Source organism: Heteronotia binoei, chromosome 10 (assembly GCF_032191835.1).
Source record: "Heteronotia binoei isolate CCM8104 ecotype False Entrance Well chromosome 10, APGP_CSIRO_Hbin_v1, whole genome shotgun sequence".
NCBI lineage: Eukaryota > Metazoa > Chordata > Lepidosauria > Squamata > Gekkonidae > Heteronotia > Heteronotia binoei.
The window spans coordinates 72,335,129-72,357,415 of NC_083232.1; the positions used below are offsets into that span (position 1 = coordinate 72,335,129).

General features: G+C 41.6%; 2 protein-coding genes across 2 annotated transcripts in view; both read right to left on the minus strand.

The window, feature by feature from the left end:
* Window positions 1–22,287, minus strand: part of SNRPD1 (small nuclear ribonucleoprotein D1 polypeptide) — a 230,538-nt gene that overhangs the window by 74,559 nt on the left and 133,692 nt on the right. The window lies entirely within an intron of this gene.
* The window catches only part of LIMD1 (LIM domain containing 1), a 54,191-nt gene that overhangs the window by 12,381 nt on the left and 19,523 nt on the right, over window positions 1–22,287 (minus strand). The window contains exons 3-4 of the mRNA XM_060248909.1: window positions 15,749–15,850; window positions 623–690 (exon numbers count right to left, since the gene is read on the minus strand). Of these exons, the coding sequence (XP_060104892.1) occupies window positions 623–690; window positions 15,749–15,850 (170 nt within the window). The remainder of the gene's footprint in view (window positions 1–622; window positions 691–15,748; window positions 15,851–22,287) is intronic.

A 22,287-nucleotide genomic window follows, 5' to 3' on the forward strand; every position in this document is an offset into this window, starting at 1 on the left:
AAAAATTCAGCAAAGATGCCTCTGAAGAATACAAAACCTGACCCTTTGCCACTCGGTGCTCTAAAGTGCCTTTCTTCTCAGAAAGAGTAAGAATCCAATAGCACCTGAAAGACTAACAAAATTTGTGGTAGTGACATTAGCAGGCAGGTGACAACAGAAGGTGTGATTGGATTAGGTGTGATACACAGAGAGGTAGTTGGCGTGGAGAAATCAGCACAAGAAACCTATGTCTCAATGCAATTCAGGTGGATGCATTGTCTTGAAGAACTGCACTGAATTGAGACCCAGGTTTCCTGTCCCAATACTAATGCTGATTTCTCTCTGCCTACTATCTCTCTGCATATCACACCTAATCCAATCAAAACCTTATATTGTCATTTAGCATTTGAAATCATTCCACTTTCCAATATATAGGACTCACATTTGAGCTGTATCTGAAGAAGTGAGCAGTGACTCAAAAAAGCTTGTAGCCTGCCACAAATTTTGTTAGTCTAGGGGGCGTTACTGGGCTTTCATTCTTTTCTACTGCTACAGACAGACTAACATGGCTACCCATCTTGATTTTCCTCTCAGAGGCAGCTCTCTTCTCGTAGAGCCAGGAGCAGCCTGCAATGGCACTCACCAGGAAGTCTTCTTCACAGAACACCTTCCCATTAACAAAATAAAAGGCTTTCCCTCTCAGCTTTCGACCTAGACAGGAAAAAAAGAGAGGAAACAAAGACTAGTAAATACATTACCTGGTACCATGTTTGGAAACCAGCAACAAAAATGCATTTTTGATCTAACTAAGCAACATCAAGAAGCCATGATTCAATTCCACACTTCTGTAGAAACTGTTCAGGTAGAGGTGCCTAAAAAACTAAATGATGTAACTGCACCTGTTTCGACTTGCAGTAAACCATTTCGCTGCTTCAGCTCAAAAGCAGGGAGGCAAAGACTGCAGCCAGCTAACATCTTACTTGAGCTTCTGTTTTTCTTTCCCATTCCTGGTGTACAGCTTGGGTACAATCAAAAGCACGAGAACCAAAGGAGTTTTGGCCCATGGCTTGCAGCCTGAGGCTTTGGATGAGCCAACCCTCTGGATCCAGGACTGGCCCAAGACAGATGTTTGGTTATACTGTATTTTGGTATTGTGGTAAGCCACTTTAGCTCCCTCTGGAGAGAAAAGCAGGGTATAAATACCTAAATCAATAAACAAAAGCTCTTGCCAGGAAGGGAGGGGATGAAAAGACATACCACTGCTTGGTTTGGCTGTGCTATTCCAGCCTTCCTTCTTACACCATGACACATGACAAGAGAGGTGCTTTGTCATCCCATGGTTGGACATACAAAGGGCTGCGGCTTTACCTTCTCTGCTTTTGCTCCTTAGTTGTCTGGGAACATGGAACGGCCCCTCCTCCCCTGGGCAGATAGCACACATTGTTTCTTGTTACAGAATAGTGACATAAACAGCCATACACCCCACATTCTACATGTGAAGACTGTTGTTCCCCTGTCACCCACATAGCAATATGCAACTATTTTTTATTGAATGTTGTATATTCTGACACAGATCTCATACTGTAGATTGGGGCAAAGGCCTTTTAAAAACCCATAACAAGATATGTCCATCCACTTTTCCCTCTTGTTCTGATTCATTTCTCAAGTCTTCTATCTTTTCCCTTCTTTTCAAAAAAGAAAACCAAATAAACAAAAGGGTGGTGCTGCCACTGGTACAACCCTTTTTAGGTCAAGGTACAATCCATCAGCTGAAGACTAACACATTAAATTCCTGAAATATGCTAAGCTAACCAGATCGGGGGGGGGGGGGGGGGGAGTTCAACTTTGTAGAAGTTCCACTTTACAATGCATTGACACCAGAGGGCGCCTAGAGACAAGACAGAAATACTGATAATGTATTCCACTACAAATACAAAATACTTATGCACATATACACCAATGTAGGTTGCTTTCAACAGTACCATTGCAGGTTATCCAATGAAAGCCCCAAATCTAAAGATGTTGGCTGGATGCACTTTCAGCATCACTTAATAATGGATTCCAAAAGTCCAAATTGTGCAATGGAAGGAAGACTTATAGGAAGGAAGCTGGTCCAACAAAGAAACATTTGAACAGTAGAACAGGGGGCAGGTATACTTTTTCTTAAAACAACACTGATAAGCACCTTGTTAAAATGCAACTAACAGCCTAGAAGCCTGATTTTTGCATCATGCCCTGTCCCCATGCACATGTTCAAAATACCACTTATGGCCTGAATTTCTAAAACAGGAGGCACAAAAGCCCAACTCCGCCTAGAAATCCCTTCTGATCTAGAAACCCATCTCCACGTGCACGCAGATATGATGACTTCAGTAGTTCAGTAGTAAGGAAACAATCACACTGGCCTTCTACCCTTACACAAATATATTCCTAGTGCTTAAGGTAAATTTACTGGCTGAGTTCTCAAAACTCCATCTCAAATTAATCTCTGAAAATGGATGCTTCACTTTAGAGGACTGGAAAGTCCAAGCAGTTACAATGGAGACAGGTCCATAGGTACAGCAGATGATTTTCACAAGAGGGAGAGAGAGAAACACACACACCTGATATCCTTACTGAGAATGCAGTGTGTTCCAATGTTGTTTCAGATGAAGGATCAATCAGTGCAAAGAATAAACCTTGGATAGCTACTGCTATCATTCTGTGACCACAGACAAGTCAGTGAACAGGAATTTGCATTGTGTCTATTTTTAAAAACTTGGCTGCAACACTGGGATTATGATAGGATGACATAATTTACACTATATATCCTATCTACAACAGCTTTCCTCACTGCTTATCATACCTTTTGGGGAAGGTCACTATAGTTTTTTCCATCCCAGAATGCCTTTGCAGCACTCCTCTACATCATGTGCAGTAATATGTATAAACAGGACAAATCAAACTATCAGGACCAACAGTTCTGAGATAAACACCTTTAAAAACCCAAAAAATCAAAAACCTATAGTGCTCCATTTTTGTGTGATATGGACCCCTTAAAATAAGATAAATAGACATACTTTATTACATTAGGCCTAGGGCTGCCAGGCCTGACTCAGGAAATATCTGGGAACTTCAGGGGAGGAGCCAGGACCAAGGTTGTGATAAGCACGACTGAACTCTGAAGGAAGTTCTGGCCATCACATTTAAAGGGACCCTGACCCTTTTAAATGCCTTCCCTTCATTGGAAACAATGGAAAATGAGGGTACCTTCTTTTGGGGCTCATAGAATCAGACCCCCTGGTCCAATCTTTTCAAGACTGGAGGGTGGGGTGTTGAGGAGAAGCACCAGATGCTATGCTGAAAATTTGGTACTTCTGCCTCAAAAAACCAGCCACCCCAAGAGCCCCAGATACCCACGGATCAATTCTCCATTATACCCTATGGGGACCAGTCTTCATAGGGTATAATAGAGTGCCCAGAGGACATTCAATCCCCGCTTTCTGATAACCCTGAAGTGGGGAGAGGGCCTCCAAACCAGGTGATTCCCTGCCCTCAACTGGCAACCCTAATCAGACCTGCTGGGTGCTCCTGTAAAGGAACCACCGGAGAATACTTATTTCAGTATTTACTTGTCTCTCCAGTGGGGACCCAAAGCAGCCGACAACACTGTTCTCTCCATTTTCTCCTCACAACTCTCCATTTTCTCCATGCTACTCTCCGTTTTCTCCTTACAACAAGCACCACATGGGGGCAAGCTAGCCTGAAAGAGTGTGTGACTGAAAGTCACCCAGCATGCTTTCATGGCAGAGTAGGGATTTGATCCTCGTCCAGCACTCTGACCAGACAACCACCTTGGTATCTTGTGATATATATTCATCCTACAAATCTATATAATTCACAGGCTGTGTTACAAATCATCAGCTACCACTGAAGAGCAAGTGGTTCTCCATTCCGTTTCTCACAAAATCGTAGTTTGGCAAACTCATCTACCTCATCACATATTTCATACAATTGGATGCTCTCTGGCCTCACTGCCCTTTTTACAGGCCATAATTACAGGACATCTCTTTCCGCTTATAATTAAAATCTTTGCCGCTTGTACTTTGTATATAGCTGGTTCATTTAAAGACAGGGGACTTCTATGAACACCATTCTCTCTTCCTGGTACTTAAAAAGACTCTATAGCAGAATATTTTTATGTTCCAGAAACCACCCTGTAACTAGTGGGTAGTGCTACCTGTATAATCAACATGCATTTACACTTTTGACCTCTATAATAACAAGGGATGAGTAGCACTGCTTGTAACTTACAAACAGAGACATAACTCTACTGAGGTCAAAAGTACTGATTTTCACTTCCTTGGAAAGACAGATTGGCATGACAGTTTGGACTGAACATAATCATGAGCCCACACCAGCCGGTGATAAATTGGTGGCTGGCAGCTTCCCTGTAGTCTGCATCAATCTCTTCCCATTTTGACTGCTTCCTGTATTTGTATTGGTTTTCCCATGCTTATTATGCTTATTCAGAAAAAACTCCGGGCAACAAGTCCAAGCCAAAAATGAGCTGACAGCAAGTTTTGTTTTTATAAAGGAAACAGGGTTGCAATTTATTGACCTGTTGTATGTATTATCTTGTTTTCAATGCATTGTTTTCTAATTTTTGTAAGCCAGTTTTGTTTATGGAATGTCTTACACTGTTTTTCAGGGCTTTTTTTAGTAGGAAAAGCTCAGGAGGAACTAATTTGCATATTAAGCCACACACCCTGCCACTAAGCCAGCTGGAACTTTATTCCTGTGCATTCCTGCTCAAAAAAGCCCTTTTGTTTTTATTACACTGTTCTCTAAGTTTTGCAATCCACCCCAGGTATCAGTAAGAAAGGTAGACTTAATAAATAGGTAAATATTTGAATCAGATCTCTGTGGATGTGAACACGACTGTCCCATTTACCCAATATACTTGCTGTACTGTCCAACTGAATAGGGGAATGAAATGGAAAGAGGAAAAGATTGTAGAACTGAAGTAGTTATTTTAAAAATTAATTTTGTCTGTAATCTGAAACAAGTCCAGAGTTGTGGGGACCTTTAGTGTATACAGAAATCACAATACACAAACCGTAAAAGGGAAAACCATCAGAAATACTAATCACAATATTTGGTGCTTCTTCAATGATAATTATTACTATTATATTACTATAACAAAATTGAGTCAGTGGTTACAACCCAAAGAAATATTACGATTTTCAATACACAATTTCCAAGCTGCAAAATCCAATACAAAGTAGCACTAAACGCTTACAGTTTGCATGAAAGATGCTACTGTGCACTTATAACTAGAAAACAATAGAAGCCAATCTCCAAACTGCAGAGATCAGGTCTCTTGGAGATAATGGATGCTCTGGAAAGAGCCAGAGCTTCTTTTGCCCAGTTCCCTGGATCCCATGGGAGAAATACAAAGAAAGCACCTTTAAGATCAACAAGTGCTAACATTTTAAGCATGTTTTAAGTTTTTTTTAAAAATATCTTTAATTGTGTTTGTCTGTGTCCTTTATAAAGTTTATATCTCTGCTACCTAAGTGGCCCCGTGGCGCAGAGTGATAAAGCTGCAGTATTGCAGGTAAAGCTCTCTGCTCACGACCTGAGATCGATCCCGAGAGAAGCTGGGTTCAGGTTGCCAGCTCAAGGTTGACTCAGCCTTCTGTCTTTCTGAGGCTGGTAAAATGAGTACCCAGCTTGCTGGGGGGAAAGTGTAGAGGACTGGGGAAGGCAATGGCAAACCACCCTGTAAAAAGTCTGCCATGAAAATGTCATGATGCGACATCACCCCAGACTACCATTACCTTTTTACCTAATCTTAAATAGGTATACACCAGGCCTTGGCCCAACATGGCCCAGCCCACCAAGGTCTAATTTATGTCAGATCCAGTCCTCATAAACAAATTATGATGCCCCTGCTCTGGAGAATGGACTCTGTAGTACTTTACCCCACTAAAGTGCCAGTCATTCCAAGGCTCAGTCCCCAAATCTCCAGGAGTTTTCCAACCTAGAGGTAGTAACCCTTCCCCCCATACCTACCAGAGGGTGACCTGAAAACCCTACTGTTTATATTCTTAGCCCCCCAGCTGAGTAACATAGGGCAGCAGTCTCCAGCACCGGCTCTAGAAGGAAAACATGGAAGGAATATCAAGGATATTATCAAAGGTCTTGGTTGGTGGACTGCCTTGTTGATTGATAGACTGCCTTCAGTGGAACTTTCAGAATAAAGGCAAGCAGAAAAACACTGCCTATATCCTGAAGGGTTCTTAGTTTGTGTCTTGGGAACATGTTAAGTGGCTAGAAATGAATGCTCTGATTTGCACTACAAGAGATACACAAAATATGCATATGTGCCCTAAGGTTTGAGAATCGTTCCATAAAATTACTGAGAAGAAGGGGAAAAAAACTTCTGTGAAATATTAAATGCCAACTAGTTTCACAACAAAAGTATCTATTAAAAAGGCTGCATTGTGTACTGATCACAGATATATAAACAAAAGCAACCATAAGGCTTTGGAATCACAGCCATACACTGAACTGCAATTAAAAAGCATGCTAGATTTTTGCTGAGAATTCACGATACTGCCATTTGTTGATTAAAAAGCACAGGATTGCATCAGTACAGTTTACAAAAGAACAAATTCACTTGGGTGAAACACAGTGTAAAAATCCCCTCATCTATTGAGAGATGTTCATTACTATTCATGGTAATAAAAAAAGACATCAGCCACCAGACATCTGTTATTCCACCGAAGACAGATGTTCAGTTCTGCCATACAACAAAAATACAAGAGAATTACAGCAGTTGTGCCAGAATTAACTGACAACATAAAATCTGTGCCAAAAAGTTCTATTTTGGTATTATAACATGAAAAGAAGGGGAAGTACTCCTCACAGTCACTTAAATTGCATGTAAGGAAATATTGGTCAGAAGCAAAGGTATACTGTGTGTTAAAATTGCTATTCCACACTTCCTCAAATGATTTCAAAATAGGATTGAAAGAGGATTTTCAAAGACAATGCTATAAGAGCAAGTTAATACCTACAGTACAAAACTACAACCAATTCCCTTAAAATCCATCCTCTTAAACTGTTCCATTCTACTACAGCTCATTCCTTTATTAGGGAGAGATGGTGGCTCAGGGAGGGATGGTGGCTCAGTGGTAGAGCATCAGTTTGGTAAGCAGAAGGTCCCAGGTTCAATCCTCAGGATCTCCAACTAAAAAGGCTCCAGGCAAGTAGGCATGAAAAACCTCAGCTTGAGACCCTGGAGAACCACTGGCAGTCTGAGTAGACAATACTGACTTTGATGGACCGAGGGTCTGATTCATGTTCATATGTTTATTAAAATGTCCTCCTGAACTCTTCAGTTTTGATGAAGGGCTGCTTGGTGTGTGTGTCTACCAGGGTTGCCAACCTAAAGGCAGTTGTAGGGGATCTCTTGGAATTACATCTGATTTCCAGACAAAAGAGTTACATTCCCCTGGAGAAAATGGATACTTTGGAAGGTGGACTATATGACATTATACCCTGCTGAGGTCCCTTCCCTCTCCAAACTCCACCCCCCCCCCCCCCCCCAAATCTCCAAGTATTTCCCAACCCAGACCTGGCAACTCAAGTGTCTACACGCAAGTACTATTAAGTGTATAAAAGTATCTTCCGGGATTCTCTCCCTCACCCCCAATTTTTTTTTTATTTTGCAGAAAGGATGTGTGCAACAGAGACCCCATTAATATAACGATAGCAGTTTAATAAGAAGACACGTAGAGCGTGTACAAATAATTTGAACTATTTGTTTCAGAGACCTGTTGTGACAAAACAATGCTGCAAGACATGGATGAGCAGGTAGGACTATTATGCTCCCTCCATGGCAACAGAACAAGTCAGTAGCTAGAGGCAAAAGACAGCAACTGTTGAATACTGAGAAACCAGCCATAACTGGCTACTGTAATACTTTAGCACACATTTAACTTGCGTGTTAGATTTTTATTTGCCTTTCATTCAAGGGCCTCAGGGAAACATACATGCTCCTCTCTCCTGTTTTATCTTTGGAACAAGACAGGTTAGGCCAAGAGTGATTTGCCCAAGTCACTAAGTATACTTTGTGGCTGGAATGGGGATTTGAATCCTGGTCTTTTTGGCCCTAGCCTGACACTAAGGGGGCTGTATCATGCTGGCTCTCTTTAACACATTAGCAAACTTCCCATGGAGAAAGCTAGGGCTGTAAACTCAGAAGAAGACCACATGCTCTGTCACAGATTCAATCAATGGCATATTTGATTAAAGCATTTCCAGTAGAATGGTTGTATCAAATACTACTCTAAAATCTATCCTTAAAGAGCTTCAACTTTCTTTCTGAAGAATTACTCCCACAATAGATGATAATTCACAGTTAGCTGCAACAAATGCATTCTACAGGCATAGATTCTAGGTATTTTGAGAACAGCCCCTTGAGAAAGCTAGCTGAGCTGAACAGACAATAGGGATAAATAAACTTATGTTTCTGCTATGTTTTTGCAGCATTAAAAACTCCTGCAACTCATTGGCAACTATCTGGCCTGGTTTCTACTTACATTCAAAGATCATGCACCTTTGCCTCACTCTTCTCACTTTACGAAGTCCTAAAGGGAAAAATCACACTACAAACTACCACTGGACCTCATCTCTCATCAATTACCAGGACTATAGCCACACATCCTTAGATATGCCACCAGTGCACTTTGCAGCTGGATTGTCTTATCCACACAGGCAAACTCAGTTGCAAAGAATTGCTACTGTGTGATATCCAACAATGTGTAGATGGATGAACTGCAAAAGTTAAGGGATATATCATAAGAGGGACTTGAATGCCATAAAAATAATCAATCCTAATAATATTGTGGAAATGGTCTTTGAGATTATATTAAACCAGGCCTTAACTTCATATACTCCAAGGTTTTCTTGAAAGGTATCATATGGATACCTTGAATATGGGAATAGACACACATGGGGGGGGGGACTACATGTTTAAGCTATATTAAAAATGAAATGTGGACCTTCAGTTCAGTACTTATTTAGAACAGTAACAGTGGCTTGGGAGCCATACGTGGCTGTTTGACATGCCACTCGTGGCTCTTCTGAGCATTGTTCCCTAATGTGGCATCTACCCCACAGAGAAGTGGGCAAGGCCCTTCCCTAGTGAGGTTTGTGGTTAGCAGTAGGGATGTGCAAAAAATAAATAAATTCGGAAGTATACAGGGGGAAAAAATTTGGAATCCCGTATATTTCTGAATTCCGTAGTTGGAATAGCCGCATATACGGTAGATGCGCGGTTATTTCCGAATATACAGCCCCATTATACCCTTTGGGCCATTGAAATCAATGGCAACATAGGGCATAATTAGAGGATACTGGGAGGCAGGGGGTTTGAGGAAGAGCCCCTAAAACTGCAGGGAACCCGCAGGGGACTCTCCCCTACAAACCCCCAAGTGCCAAAAAGATTGGGCCAGGGGGTCCCTGTCTTTGGGCTCCCCAAAAGGCCCATTGCCAACAATGATGGGGAAAGCCCAATTAGCCACTTCCTCCACTACAATTGCTGTGGGGAAAGTGGCTCTGGCCAGAGGGGAGTTTGAGGGAGAAGCCCCAAAACTGCAGGGCAGCTTCAGGGGACTCCCCAGCATGAAACCCCCCTGGCCCAAAAAGACTGCACCCTTCTGTGGGCACTCCAAAAGGAACACTGTTCCCAATGGTGAGAAAAAACCAATTAGAGCCACTTCCTCATTGTAATTGTCGTGGGAAAAGTGGCTCTGGGGAGCAGGAGGTTTTGAGGAGAGCCCCCCAAACTGCTGTGCAGCTTCAGGGCACTGTCCCACACAAAACCTACAAGGCCAAAAAAAAAATGGACCAGGGGGTCCAATTCCTGGGGCACCGAAAGCCAAACCTAACCACACCAGATAATCTCTATAGGACCCAACTGCACTACATCCCTCTATCTACTCTATGAACCCTGCAGGCCTGGAACCAATATAAACCCAGTTGCCAACGTCACTGCCACACAAAACACAATCTGCTCAAGGTCTGCTCTGCAGACCTGCCTGCAGCAAACCCAGATGCCAGCTCTCCAGCCCTGCCCCAAACAACTCGGGGAGAGCTGGCCAAGCACAACAAGCCTGCTGGTTCTGGGTCTCTCACCCAGGTGCCAGCTTCCCTGCCACAGAACACACAATCTACAGATGCCAGCTCTCCAGCCCTGCCCCAAACAACATGGGGAGAGCTGGCCAAGCACAACAAGCCTGCTGGTTCTGGGTCTCTCACCCAGGTGCCAGCTTCCCCCCCCACAAAACCAGAACCAAGAAAAGGGACAACAGGAGAAGGCCAAGAAACTCAACTGTTAAAAAAGTGGCCTTTTAAACAACGAAAATTAGGCCAAACACCGCCCCCCCCCAAGAACCAGAAGAGAAAAGGAACAGCAGCACAACACAGCAGCAACAAATCAAACACAGAATCCTTTTAAAACAGTAAAAAACTTAAATTTTAACAATACAGGAACTTTGCCAACCCTCCCCCCCCCAAAAAAACCCCTTCACCCTAACCCCAAGAAATCCAAGCCACCCAAATCAGGAAAAGTAAAAAGACACTGCACTTTTAAAAGTCCTCTCACTAAAAAAAGATATGGGCAAATTGGCAAAACCACCCCCCACCCCAGCAGAACCCCCTAACCCCAAATAAGCTAGTACCCACCACCCAAATCTGGACAAGTAAAGGGGCTCTGAGTCTTAAAAAGTCCTTTTACCAACTAAAATAAAAACAAGAACCCCAACACTGTCTTACCTTTTAGATGTCTTCTCTTACTCCAAGCAAGTCTGGTAAGGCTGAGCAGCAGCAGCTGCCTGAGGCCAAGGGCCAGTACAGCACAATCTCTCTCTCACACAGACAAAAGAACAACATTGTTGCTGATGGCTGGAGGATGAGCTACACAAAAGCTCTTCAAAGCATGCATTTGCTGTGGCTCCTCTTCCCTCTCCCCCCCCTCCCTGATCCCAGGGAGGCTATGGAAGAGGCAGGAAAGGAGGCAAACAACTCCCCTGAGGCTGCAGAAGCCCCTTTCCCGCCTTTTGCATTGACTTCCGTATACTTCCGAAGATTTATATGGAAGTATACGGGGAGCTATATTCGGCTCCCGCATAATGGGCCCCAATTGGAATCAGCTGTATGTGATTCCATATACAGCCGAATCAGGGGTGATTTGGCGGTTGATTCGGTTTGGCTGAACCGAATGCACACCCCTAGTTAGCAGGTGACTTGAAAGCCACTGCAAGAGGAATCTGTGAGGCTCCCTAAAGTGCAGGCCTCATGCTGAAGGTAGAAGTAAATATGGCTCTTTGGGTTGATGGTAATGGTCAAAGTGGCTCTCTGTGAGCTCCGAGGTAATGTCATCACACTGGGGACATTGTGTGGTGATACTCTGGTTTTTGGGCAATGGTTTTGAAGCCAAAAAACTAGAGTTGTCCCCAAAAACTAGAGCATTGCCTCTTACACAAATGGATTTGGAATTGTTTTGTACCTACACTCATCCTCTGAGGTGAAAAGGGATTTTTTAAAAAAACAAAAATCTGTTTCATGGTATATTACTACAGATAAGTTATATAGAAACACACAAGATAGCTGTTGGACATGTAGCTCATTTATGGCTTTTTAAAAACATCTTTTGGTTACGTTTAAAAATTCTGTCTTTGGGGCAGTTTGTGAGTCATTTTATTCATGACAATTTAGGTGATAGTATATACTATGATTCAAAAGTTACTTTATCAGGTTATATAAAGGAGAATATTGTCCCATTGGATGTAGAATTGGTCCTGAATTTATTTACAGCTGCCAAGTTGGCAATAGCTATAAAGAGGGGAAAGTCTGAACTTCCTTCCAATGCAGCCGCATGAATGAGCAAAACTGGAGTCCAACAGCACCTTGAAGACCAACAAGATTTCCAGGGTATAAAGGGAGCTTTGACTCTTGAAATCTTATATACCTTGGAAATCTTGCTGATCTCTAAGGTACTACAGGATTCAAATCTTGCTCTTCTACTGCTGACCAACAACCTGAAGCCACAGTGAATGGTTTCATAATGTGTGGAATATTGTATTATTCAGGGCTTTTTTTCCTAGCAGGAATGCACAGGAACATAGTTTCAGCTAGCTTGACATCAGGAGATATAGCCTAATATGCAAATGAGTTCCTGCTGGGCTTTTTTTTTGTAGAAAAAGCATTATTCACAATATGTTATTATCAAAGAACCCAAATAAATAATACATTTTCTTAAGTATACTGAATGTTGGATAATGTTTATAATGTCTTGGAAATATGAGGTTTTTAAATAATTGTTCTCATTTTTTCTTCTTAACTGGTTGTATATTTTGAAAACGTAATAAGAGGAGAAAGAGAAATTAATATAGGTGGTCTGGTGGGGAGATTTTGTTGAAAGGGACTTACTATAAAGTATTTGGAGCCACTGAGGGAAGTTTGTCATTTTGCTATAACTTAAATCTCCAAAACACATAATAGAACATGATTCATTGCCATAATCTTGCACACACAAAATCAGCAGCACATCTCTTTTCCTCAAGCATAATTTTCACCTTTGTTCCCAAGGCACTAAAGCAACAGAAGGCCAAAATTCTATTTTTATTTGCTGACATAACTCATCTTTTCTCCAAGACTAGAGTTTCTTTTGGCCAAAAATATTGGATTTTGTTACTTGCCTAGCATCTGGAACATCCCTTTCCCACTCCACCTCAATTTAACCCCCTCCACCCAGAATTTTTTTTTACCTTGTCCAAAATCTATTTAGTCCTTTCAGATACTTCCTCAGCTTTTGTTGGGCCTTCATTTTTCCCATGATGACCTCATGGCTAACACAACTCAAAAATATGAGAACCATATGATTCAAAAATTCTGAGCTGAAGTGGCTCTATGGGTGGGAACACAGCTGAAAAGGCTTCATGTTGGAAGACGCCTGTTAAAAAATGTGTGAAACTAGGCTACACATTTTAGAAAGCCTAAGGGGGCTCTGGAAGATTACACTGTATATCGTATAATTTAAAAATGCTTGCTTCTGTGGCATTATACAAATGTATTTAGAACATGCTCAGCTTACAACACTATATGTCACTTGACATTTAAGAATGCATGCTTGTTACTTGCACAAGTTTTACCGTAACATCAAGGTACTCATTGCAAAAAGTGCAAAACTGAACTTAGGTAGAAAATTAACTTTGCTTTCCGTTTGTAGTGGCACAAAAAATGACTACATATGTGAAGTATTCATCTCTAACTCCAAAATACAAGCCCCCAAAATAAACACCAAAGTTAAGCATACTTTCTTGGAAATAAATGGGATTTATATCCACGTGTTTTGCCTATTTATAGTAGAGAATTTAGAACTTATTTGTAGCTCTGGACAGTTAAGCCTGCTTATTCAAATATTTTTAAACAGAAGCCTAGTCAAGATGGAGACAGTTTAGATTTAAAAAGGAAACTAGGATATTGGATAACACAATCCATGCCAATGTGCCAAACAGGTCCATAAGCATATTCCAAATGAACTGAAAACGTGGGATGCCAGAGAAAGGATTAGTTTTCAAAAATAGTGTAGGATTTCTTTTCTCTAAGGTTTACCAACCTTCTTGTAAATGAATTAAAAATTTGCATGCAAGAATGAGTTCCTCCTAACCCATAAGAGGATCCTCAACTAGAAGATCAACAGTGGGGAGACTAGCTCACTTGGCAAGCAGCTTGCACATCAGTACTGATCTCTCCCTTCCAAATGTCATGGAATGTCAGATATGTCCTGTGGCAACACAGTTTGTGTGGTTCTGTTGTTAGCCAAGTCCAACAGGGCATTCTAAAATATGCACCAAAATACTCTGCAATTCTCAAAGGTTCTGGCAGAGGAGACTCTACATAAAGGTTCCTGGAAGGCAATTTTAAAAAAGGCAGCATTACGCCTTTCAAAGTTAAAATGAAAAGAACGGGAGTTTTCAGGTTTGTTCATTTTTTTAAACAGATACTTATAACACACTCTTCACTTACACAAACGCACAGATCTGCTAGTGTAAATCACATTACCTGCAGTACAGAAGCATTCACTGTAATTCTAAATACAAGACGGAAAGGAATTCCTGTTTTAGGAGGGAACAAATATCTCAAGATGTATTAACAAATGTGGTGTTTTCTGCATTGGATATATATGAATAAACATAATTAGCATAATATCTGCCTAAAAAGAAAGATGAGTGATACAATGGGTAGAGTTTTATTTCCAGCTCTGCCACAGAATAGTCATGATGCAACTCAGAGCAGGTCATTTCCACACTGACTCCCTGTCAGACTTTTAGGGGAGGGATGGTGGCTCAGTAGTAGAGCATCTGCTTCGTAAGCAGAAGGTCCCATGTTCAATCCCCAGCATCTCCAACTAAAAAGGCTCCAGGCAAGTAGGCATGAAAAACCTCAGCTTGAGACCCTGGAGAGCCACTGCCAGTCTGAGTAGACAATACTGACTTTGATGGACCGAAGTTCAGATTCACTATAAGGCAGCTTCATATATTCATATAACACCACCTCAAATAAAATAAAAACTGTCTGGGACATGAAATCTCTTTCAGTACTAGGCTCAACCCACAAACAATACATGCAGAGTACTTTTTTCCTCAACCCTAAGTGACTTCCACACACTGACAGTTACAGGAAAGCATCCTCTGGGTTAAAGAATATTGTTTCAGACAAGTCCCAGGAACTTTCTTTTTTAGTTGTTTACCAGTCAATGGAATTCAAAGTGTCTGCTATTAGTAAGATTGCCAGACCCCAACTTTTACAGGGTGCTTCACCACTGCCAGCCAAGTGGCCCCAACCTATCCCAAGTGGCCTGAAAGTTATTCATCACACAGCTGACATTGCTATAAAACTGGCTACAAACCATAGAGTTTTGCCTAAAAGCTAGAGCATCCCTTCCAGAGTGATGTCATTGTGCCATGCGCAGAAGCTCTTGAGAGGAGCAAAGTCCCCCTGCTGGCGGTCAGAGAAGACCTGGCAACCCAGCTATTAGCATTAAAACAACACTTTAGAATTTGATATATAAGAAACTCTTAGAAGAGAACTTTACAGACACTAAACATCATTGTAATTTATGATTCCTGCTGAAGATTCACAATCTAAGTGAGACCAACACCAAACAATGGGGATTTCCTTTGGCAACATTGAGATTAATTCAGCAAAAGGGCAATACACAGAATGGCCTTTGAACAGAGAGGCCGAGCAAGAAGGAAGGGATGAAAGCCAGAACTGCAATGCACCAGCTTTTTTTTTTTGGCACTTACCTGCAAGATGAGTAAAAACAACATGAGTAAAAACAACAATAATGCAAACCGTACTGTACCATAAATAGATTTCTCTTCAGATTGAACAGCAGCATTTGATTCATATTTCCATATTAGCCAATGTGATGGTCAACAACCCACAGACTACAACCACCCTCTATTACTTGTAAATTCCTCCTGCTTCCAGATGCCACATTGGAATTGTTCCCCAGTGGGAAGGAAGAGATGATCGTTCCCTACTTGGAAGAGGCTAGTGGCGGGCTCTCTCCTAGTGTTTGTGCCCTGGCATATGTATAATGTTGACAGTTTTTGACACCAAGTCCTCCTGCTTCTTCTAGAGTATTTTCTGCAAGCCCCAGCATAGTCCTTAAGCCATAAAGAATTTCCTTTACAGAATCACTTACTACATGCGCCACAGGTAAAGCATCCATCATGGTAGAGATTCCCCATGGCTTGGCAAGCCTGGTTTGCGCCATAAACACCTTTGTTGCACTTCACACAGGTCCCTGTAAAAGAAAAAAAAGGTCAAGTATAAGTACAAGAAATCCAAGAAATGAAGAAATGTTGGTTTGCTTAGGAATATATGTTGTTATTTTTACACTCCCACAGTGAAAAAGCTTCTTTTGGTGGTATACACAATAAATCAAGAACAACCACAAACAACATTAAAAGAAATATTGGGGGGAGGCGGGACAGCCAGCAGTAAAACCGGTTTCTGCTTGCTGCATGAAAGAGGCAGCACGAGTTACAGCCCCAGGGCAGCTTGTGTGAAATTGGAAGGAAGCCCCATGGAGGAACGTGAGACCAGGACAAGGCTAGTGGGGAATCGATCCCACTCAGCTGAGCCAACAGAAGTGCTGCTCCAGCATCCAATCACCTTCCAGAGGGGATATGGAATGTTGGAGGGAAGAATAGTGGCATTCTTATTCAGGGATGGGCATGAAGTAGCCGACAAACTAAAGTTTGTCACAAATTCTGGCAGGTTTGTGGCTTGCAAAGTGATATTCACAAACTGAAGAACTACCACAAACTTCCATCAATTTTGGAGCAGTTCATGGTGGTTTGTGAAGAGCAAAAAGCAGGAGCTTGGAGTCATTTAAACCAAACAACTCAGCTGTTTGGAACCCCCTGCTTCCTGCTCCCTGTAAAAAGCTGTGGGGAGTGGAAAGCAGGGGTTTAAAATTTAAAAGGCTCATCAACTGAGTTGGTTTGTGAACCAACCTCCTGGTTCATATGGGTTCATAGTTTGGTTTGTGGTTCAGCCAGGAACCATGAACTGAACTGCAAAAATGTTGTTTGTACCCATCCCTAGTCTTACCACTTTAGCTCTGCCTCAGCAAGAGTGCAGTCACAGTTTGGATCTACCTCGGCAAAAGTTTGAAGGGTCGCTCTGCCTGGTAGCTTGGCAAGGTTGCTGACCTGTAGGAGCGGATACAGTACCCTAGTTGTTAGGCCTGTATCTGGTGATAAGCAGACCTTGTACCACTTAATCTGACTCTTGGGAAACGGGAGGCTGGTGTAGGTGTAGGTGGTGTAGCCTTGTGGCTAGTCAGTAAAAGCCTGTTTGTACCTGAAACCATTAAAGAAAATTTAAACCACACTCTGAAGCATAACAAGCTTAAATTTATGTGCCTCAGCCAAGTTTCTTCTTTGACTACCAGTAGACCTGTACTGCTGATTTGTTCTTTGAATCCAACCTGTAAATAAATAAATCTTCTTTATTACTTATACACAACTCCTGCCTGAGTGATCTCTGTGTTCTACTTGCTCATCACAAAACTTAACCTCATGGCAGCAAATCCAAAGCCTTTGCACTTGCTGCTTTAAGAACACCTGGTGACTGAGGGGAAGGTTTAATGTTTAAAACAAACCTGGTTCTCCAAAACCCTAAGAGGCTGCATGGTTCCCTCAGTTGGTAGAAAAGGCCTGTCACACATAGCAGCAGATAAGACCCTGAAGAAAAAATAAAAGTGCAGAAAACAGGCAGGGGAAAAATTTCTAATTACCAGGAAAATAAAATGTTTTCACTGGATTCCTAAAACTTAAAGGGCCATGGAAATAGCAGAGAGGAAGTTCCACAGGCATGGAGTCATAACAGAAAAAGCTCTGTCCTTCGTAGCCACCTCACTCAGTGAATGGGGGCACAGGAACCCAACACAAATATTTTCTGTTCAGGCATCTTACTGCCCCTTTTTTGTAAAATAGTTTCAACAAAGTGCATAAGAACTTTCATGTTCCCCTACTGAGTAGATAAATGCATATGCTGTTGGGATTATGCAGGCATAATTTTAACAGATAAAACTGTTACTTATCTGAAATGGGCTCTGTTAATTTCCTCTCCTCCCTGCCTTCCCCAGTGATGCTCACCAAGAAGAAAAAGATATTTCTTTGTGCAACACACTGGATACAAACTGAATATTGTGCTAAACCAGAAAAATTGTACCAGTTTCCAGATGCTGAACCTGCTCAACAAAAAGGTGATTTTGTTTGTCCTACTAAAGCACATGATTATTTTTTCAACAATCCCCATTTTGAAACCACAATAAGAAACATCCCACTAGTTCCACAGTTATTTTCTTCTTTTGCTCTACTGTATACAGAAGAATGGTGCATTTGTTTATTTATTTACTTCATTTATACTCTGCCTTTCTCCTCAATGGGGACCCAAAGCAGTTTACATCATTCTCCTCTCCTCCATTTTACCCTCACAACAACCCTCTGAGGTAAATCGAGCTGTGCAACAGGGCCAAGGTCACCCAGCAAGTTTCCACATTAGAGAATGGATTTGAACCTGGGTCTCCCAGTTCCTAGTCTGACACTTGCCTCTAACCACACCATTTTCATCCGAAATCTCCAGTCTGAAAGCTCAAAAAGCACCAATATCTAGTAAGGGCTTAATTTCACATGAGTTGTTCACAGACTCAGGTTGTAAAAAGCATCCCCAAGTACTATACTTCTCCAAGACCTCCCTCAACACCCATCTCTGCCAGCCATCAGCCAGAGAACGAGTAATCACAGGAAACATGCTTCCTTTCCCCTCTCTGCCAACAAGGGCTCTACTGTCCCGGCTGCCCAGATATCAGACATACGGAGGGAAAATACTCTGGCTTCTGCTATACTGCAGTTCGAATTACTCCGCAGTGAAACTGTCTTCTGCCGTCCACACGATGGCACCATGCAGTTCTTTTTTTCTCCACTTATATGCGCATTATGCACGTGCACAGGTTAAAACATTATGTGGTTATGCAGTTATGCGGATATCGCTAAGTAGTAAAAAAAATGGCGACCGTAAACCAGATGTCTGAGGCTTCTTTTGCTCTGGGACAGCCTTCAGACATCCGGAAGTTGGTCGAGAACTATTCAGACGGGGAAACTACGAGGTGAAACAGGAGAACTCAAAAAACACCGCAAAGGAGCAGGTAACAAAATACTCCGGTTCTGAGAAGGATTGGAGGGGCTACTACGAGTTAATACTGGGAGGCAGATGTTGCTGTCTGATCAGCCACTTTTAATCTGGTATGAAACAGCAGCGACAACTGATTATACTGTGCGTCTGAACAGCCCCATAGCTTGTTTACATTCAACAGTACTTGGTTAGTTAACAACAGGATATAAGCTTGCATACCTGCACGCAGAACACTAAATGCAAAATACTAAAATACAGATAGTTACTTCATCAGCAGTTTAAAGTGTTGACACAGTTGTGGGAATTGCTTTCAAGTCTGCTTTTGAAAAAACCTTGGGAACTTTTTGAGAACCTCCTCTGTTCACTCCAAAAAAACATGTTACACAATGGAGTAAAAAGAAACCTCATCCAATATCTATGGTAATTTGGTGGTGTTGAAGTTTTCATTTACAGGTCTTTCATAAATTGCCATATGCCCCAAAACAGTGAGACTTACTATAGCAAGAAACATGACCCCACTTTTAATACAACTTTTAATTCAACTTTTAACGTAACCTCTTTTAATGTAATCAAAATTTCCCACCACTTTTAATGCAACCTTTTTAATAAAAAGGTTTATATTATATCGCTAAAAGGTGATATAGAGAAGGTTGCTATTTTTTTGCTACAGGGTATTTGCTATGAATTAGACTTAAACTCTGATTTTAAGACTACATATTTATTAAAAAAAAAATAATGCCCAAGATGTGTCTGCTACAATTCCCACACCCGTGCTTCAGAAGACTGCCTCCTCTGCTATGTGCTGCTATTTCCAGAACATGCAACAGCTTTGGAATACCCTAGCCTTGGACATCCTCCACTGCAATGGCAGATAACACCTGCATTGGAAAAGTTTACTGAGGATAAGCAGGTGTCTATTTCATCATAAACGCATAATTATACTGTTCAATGTATTAACACATCTTTCACCTTTTATACAACTGACTTGCTCAAGCCTAAGGATAGGGTGTAAAATGCAACTTAGTCCCATGCATGGGAACATATAATGCATGTTTAACTCAGAATTATGTACCACAAAGTTCAATGAGATAGAAAGTGGGTCTAAAGATTGCAGCGTTTGTGAACAAGTACACCAAAGAAAGTTAAAGAAAATCTTTGACTTGGTTTTGTTAATTTCATTTAAGCACAGAATCTGAGTCTCTGAACAAGGTATGGTGAAGCCCAGACACGTTAATGGTGTCCATTTGCTATTCCTAATAGAACACATTATTCTGATTTTCATCTCTGTTATTTGGCTCATGGAAATAAATTGAACCATGAGCCAAATAAACAATCTTAAAAGCAATCCCAGAGATTGATGATTTGGACCTAGAGCAGAAGATCTTGTCATCTTTACAAATGTAATGGATTCATCTGACCCATTCTTCTCTGCCCCACAACTGTGTCAACATCTGTCCCACCCCACCACCCCTTCCAGACTGCAAGTCATTTATTTTGTTCTACAGAACTCATGGGAAATTAAGTGTATCTTCCAATGTTTTACTCCTACTTAGGTTTCTGTTTCCTGCTCATACGAGAACGTGAGAAAAATAGACGCCTTGACATCCTACATATACAACAGGAAGAAAGGTTCAAGCCACACTTAACTACGCACTTTTCTGCTGGTGAAAATGAAAAGGTCTCTGACAATCAGAAAAGTCTATTCTGTGCCAGGGAACACTCAGCCTTCATGTACAAATCATATGTACATTTCATTCAATATTACGGCTGTCAAGTCCGACTCAAGAAACATCTGGGGACTTTGGGGGTGGAGACAGGAGAGTTTTGGGCGTGGAGACAGAAGCAAGGGTGTGGTAAGCACAATTTAACTCCAAAGGGAGTTCTGGCCATCACATTTAAAGGGACCACACTCCTTTTAAATGCCTTCCCTCTATTTGGAATAATGAAGGATAGGGGCACCTTCTTTAGGGGCTCATAGAATCTGGACCTCCCCCCTCATCCAATCTTTTTGAAACTTGGGGGTTATTTTGAGGAAAATCACCAGATGCTATGCAAAAAATTTGGTGCCTTTACCTCAAAAAACAGACCCCCTCCCTCAAAACCCCAGATACTCACAGATCAGTTTTCCATTATACCCTATGGGAATTGGGCTCCACAGGGAATAACAGAGTGCCCAGCAGACATTCCCCCCTCCCACTTTCTGATGGCCCTGAAGTGGGAGGAGGGCCTTCAAACCAGGGGATCCTCTGTCTCCACCTGAGGATTGGCAGCCCTATTCAATGTCCTGATTTCTACTTTATTGATGTGTGTGTGTGTTCTCATCTACCTAGGGAGGGGGACAACTGCTGATAAGAACAATTTTCCCCCGGAGAGTTCCCTTCATATTTGTCTTTGAGCATACATCTAAAAAGTGTTGGTACATCACAGAACTACACCTACCTAGCAAACAAAAACTGGCTGTGGCACCCTGCCAAGTGTATACTTGGTGGCCAACCCAAGTTTGTTACAACGCAAGGTGTGAGCCAGCTGTAAGGGAAATATTATCCACCACTTGGATTTCAAGCTGTACACTCTAATTATCCTAACAGTAAAATAAAAATGAGATTTTTTCTTCCAATGTTTTTAATGATGATTATTCTCCCAAAATTATGATCGAGGAAGAGCTTATTATCCACATGGGGCTACTCAAAAGACAGATGTGAGTTTGCAGAAGACTCAGGAACTCCTCCTCAGAGACCCAGTGTTCCTCTCACAAGAGATTTGGAAACTAAAATTGTAATCCAGGGAGTGGCACTAAGATTCCCCTTGAGTCAGTTAATTTAAATCATAATTTATTTCTCTTCAACATTTGATACTTCTCAAGAAATCAGCCAGCGGGATGCATACCAAATCCACTATCCTTCCCTTTCCCAAGCAACTTCTTAAAATGAAGTTTCAATATGATTCAGTATATCCTGTGCCAGATTATTCCTCCCACCCCCACCCTGTGAGTTCTATAATAAACTCCATCTGGAAGAGCAGATGTTCTCTACTGATGGCAGTGAACTGAATTTGAATGGACCCAGTTCTCAGAACCATTTGTTGAATGATGAGAGTCAACATTCTTGTGGACAGATTTAACTAACCAGTCACAACATCATGTTACTGCTGTTACTGTTCAGTAAGAGCACTGTAACAAGCTGCTTTCACTTTATTTTCCCTCTGCCGAGACTTAACCACACTTTACCCTTGCTAAAGGCGAAGTAAAAGGAGTGTGCAATAGCTGCTACACCTGATTCTCCATTTGTACATGTCACTCAATGAACCCAATGTATTACAGCCTAAGAATGGACATGAAAGGGTTTTGCTTGATAAGGAAGACAGGGAAAAACAGACAAACAAAACTATTAGTCCTCTAATTTGGGTTTCCCATGGATGTTCAAAACTCAGATTGGATAGTCTAGCAGCAGCGATATTAGGTTTGACATCAGTTTGTCATGAAAAAAAACACCAACATTGGCGCACTTGGAGCAGTGCCACAATATTAAACCAGGTGTA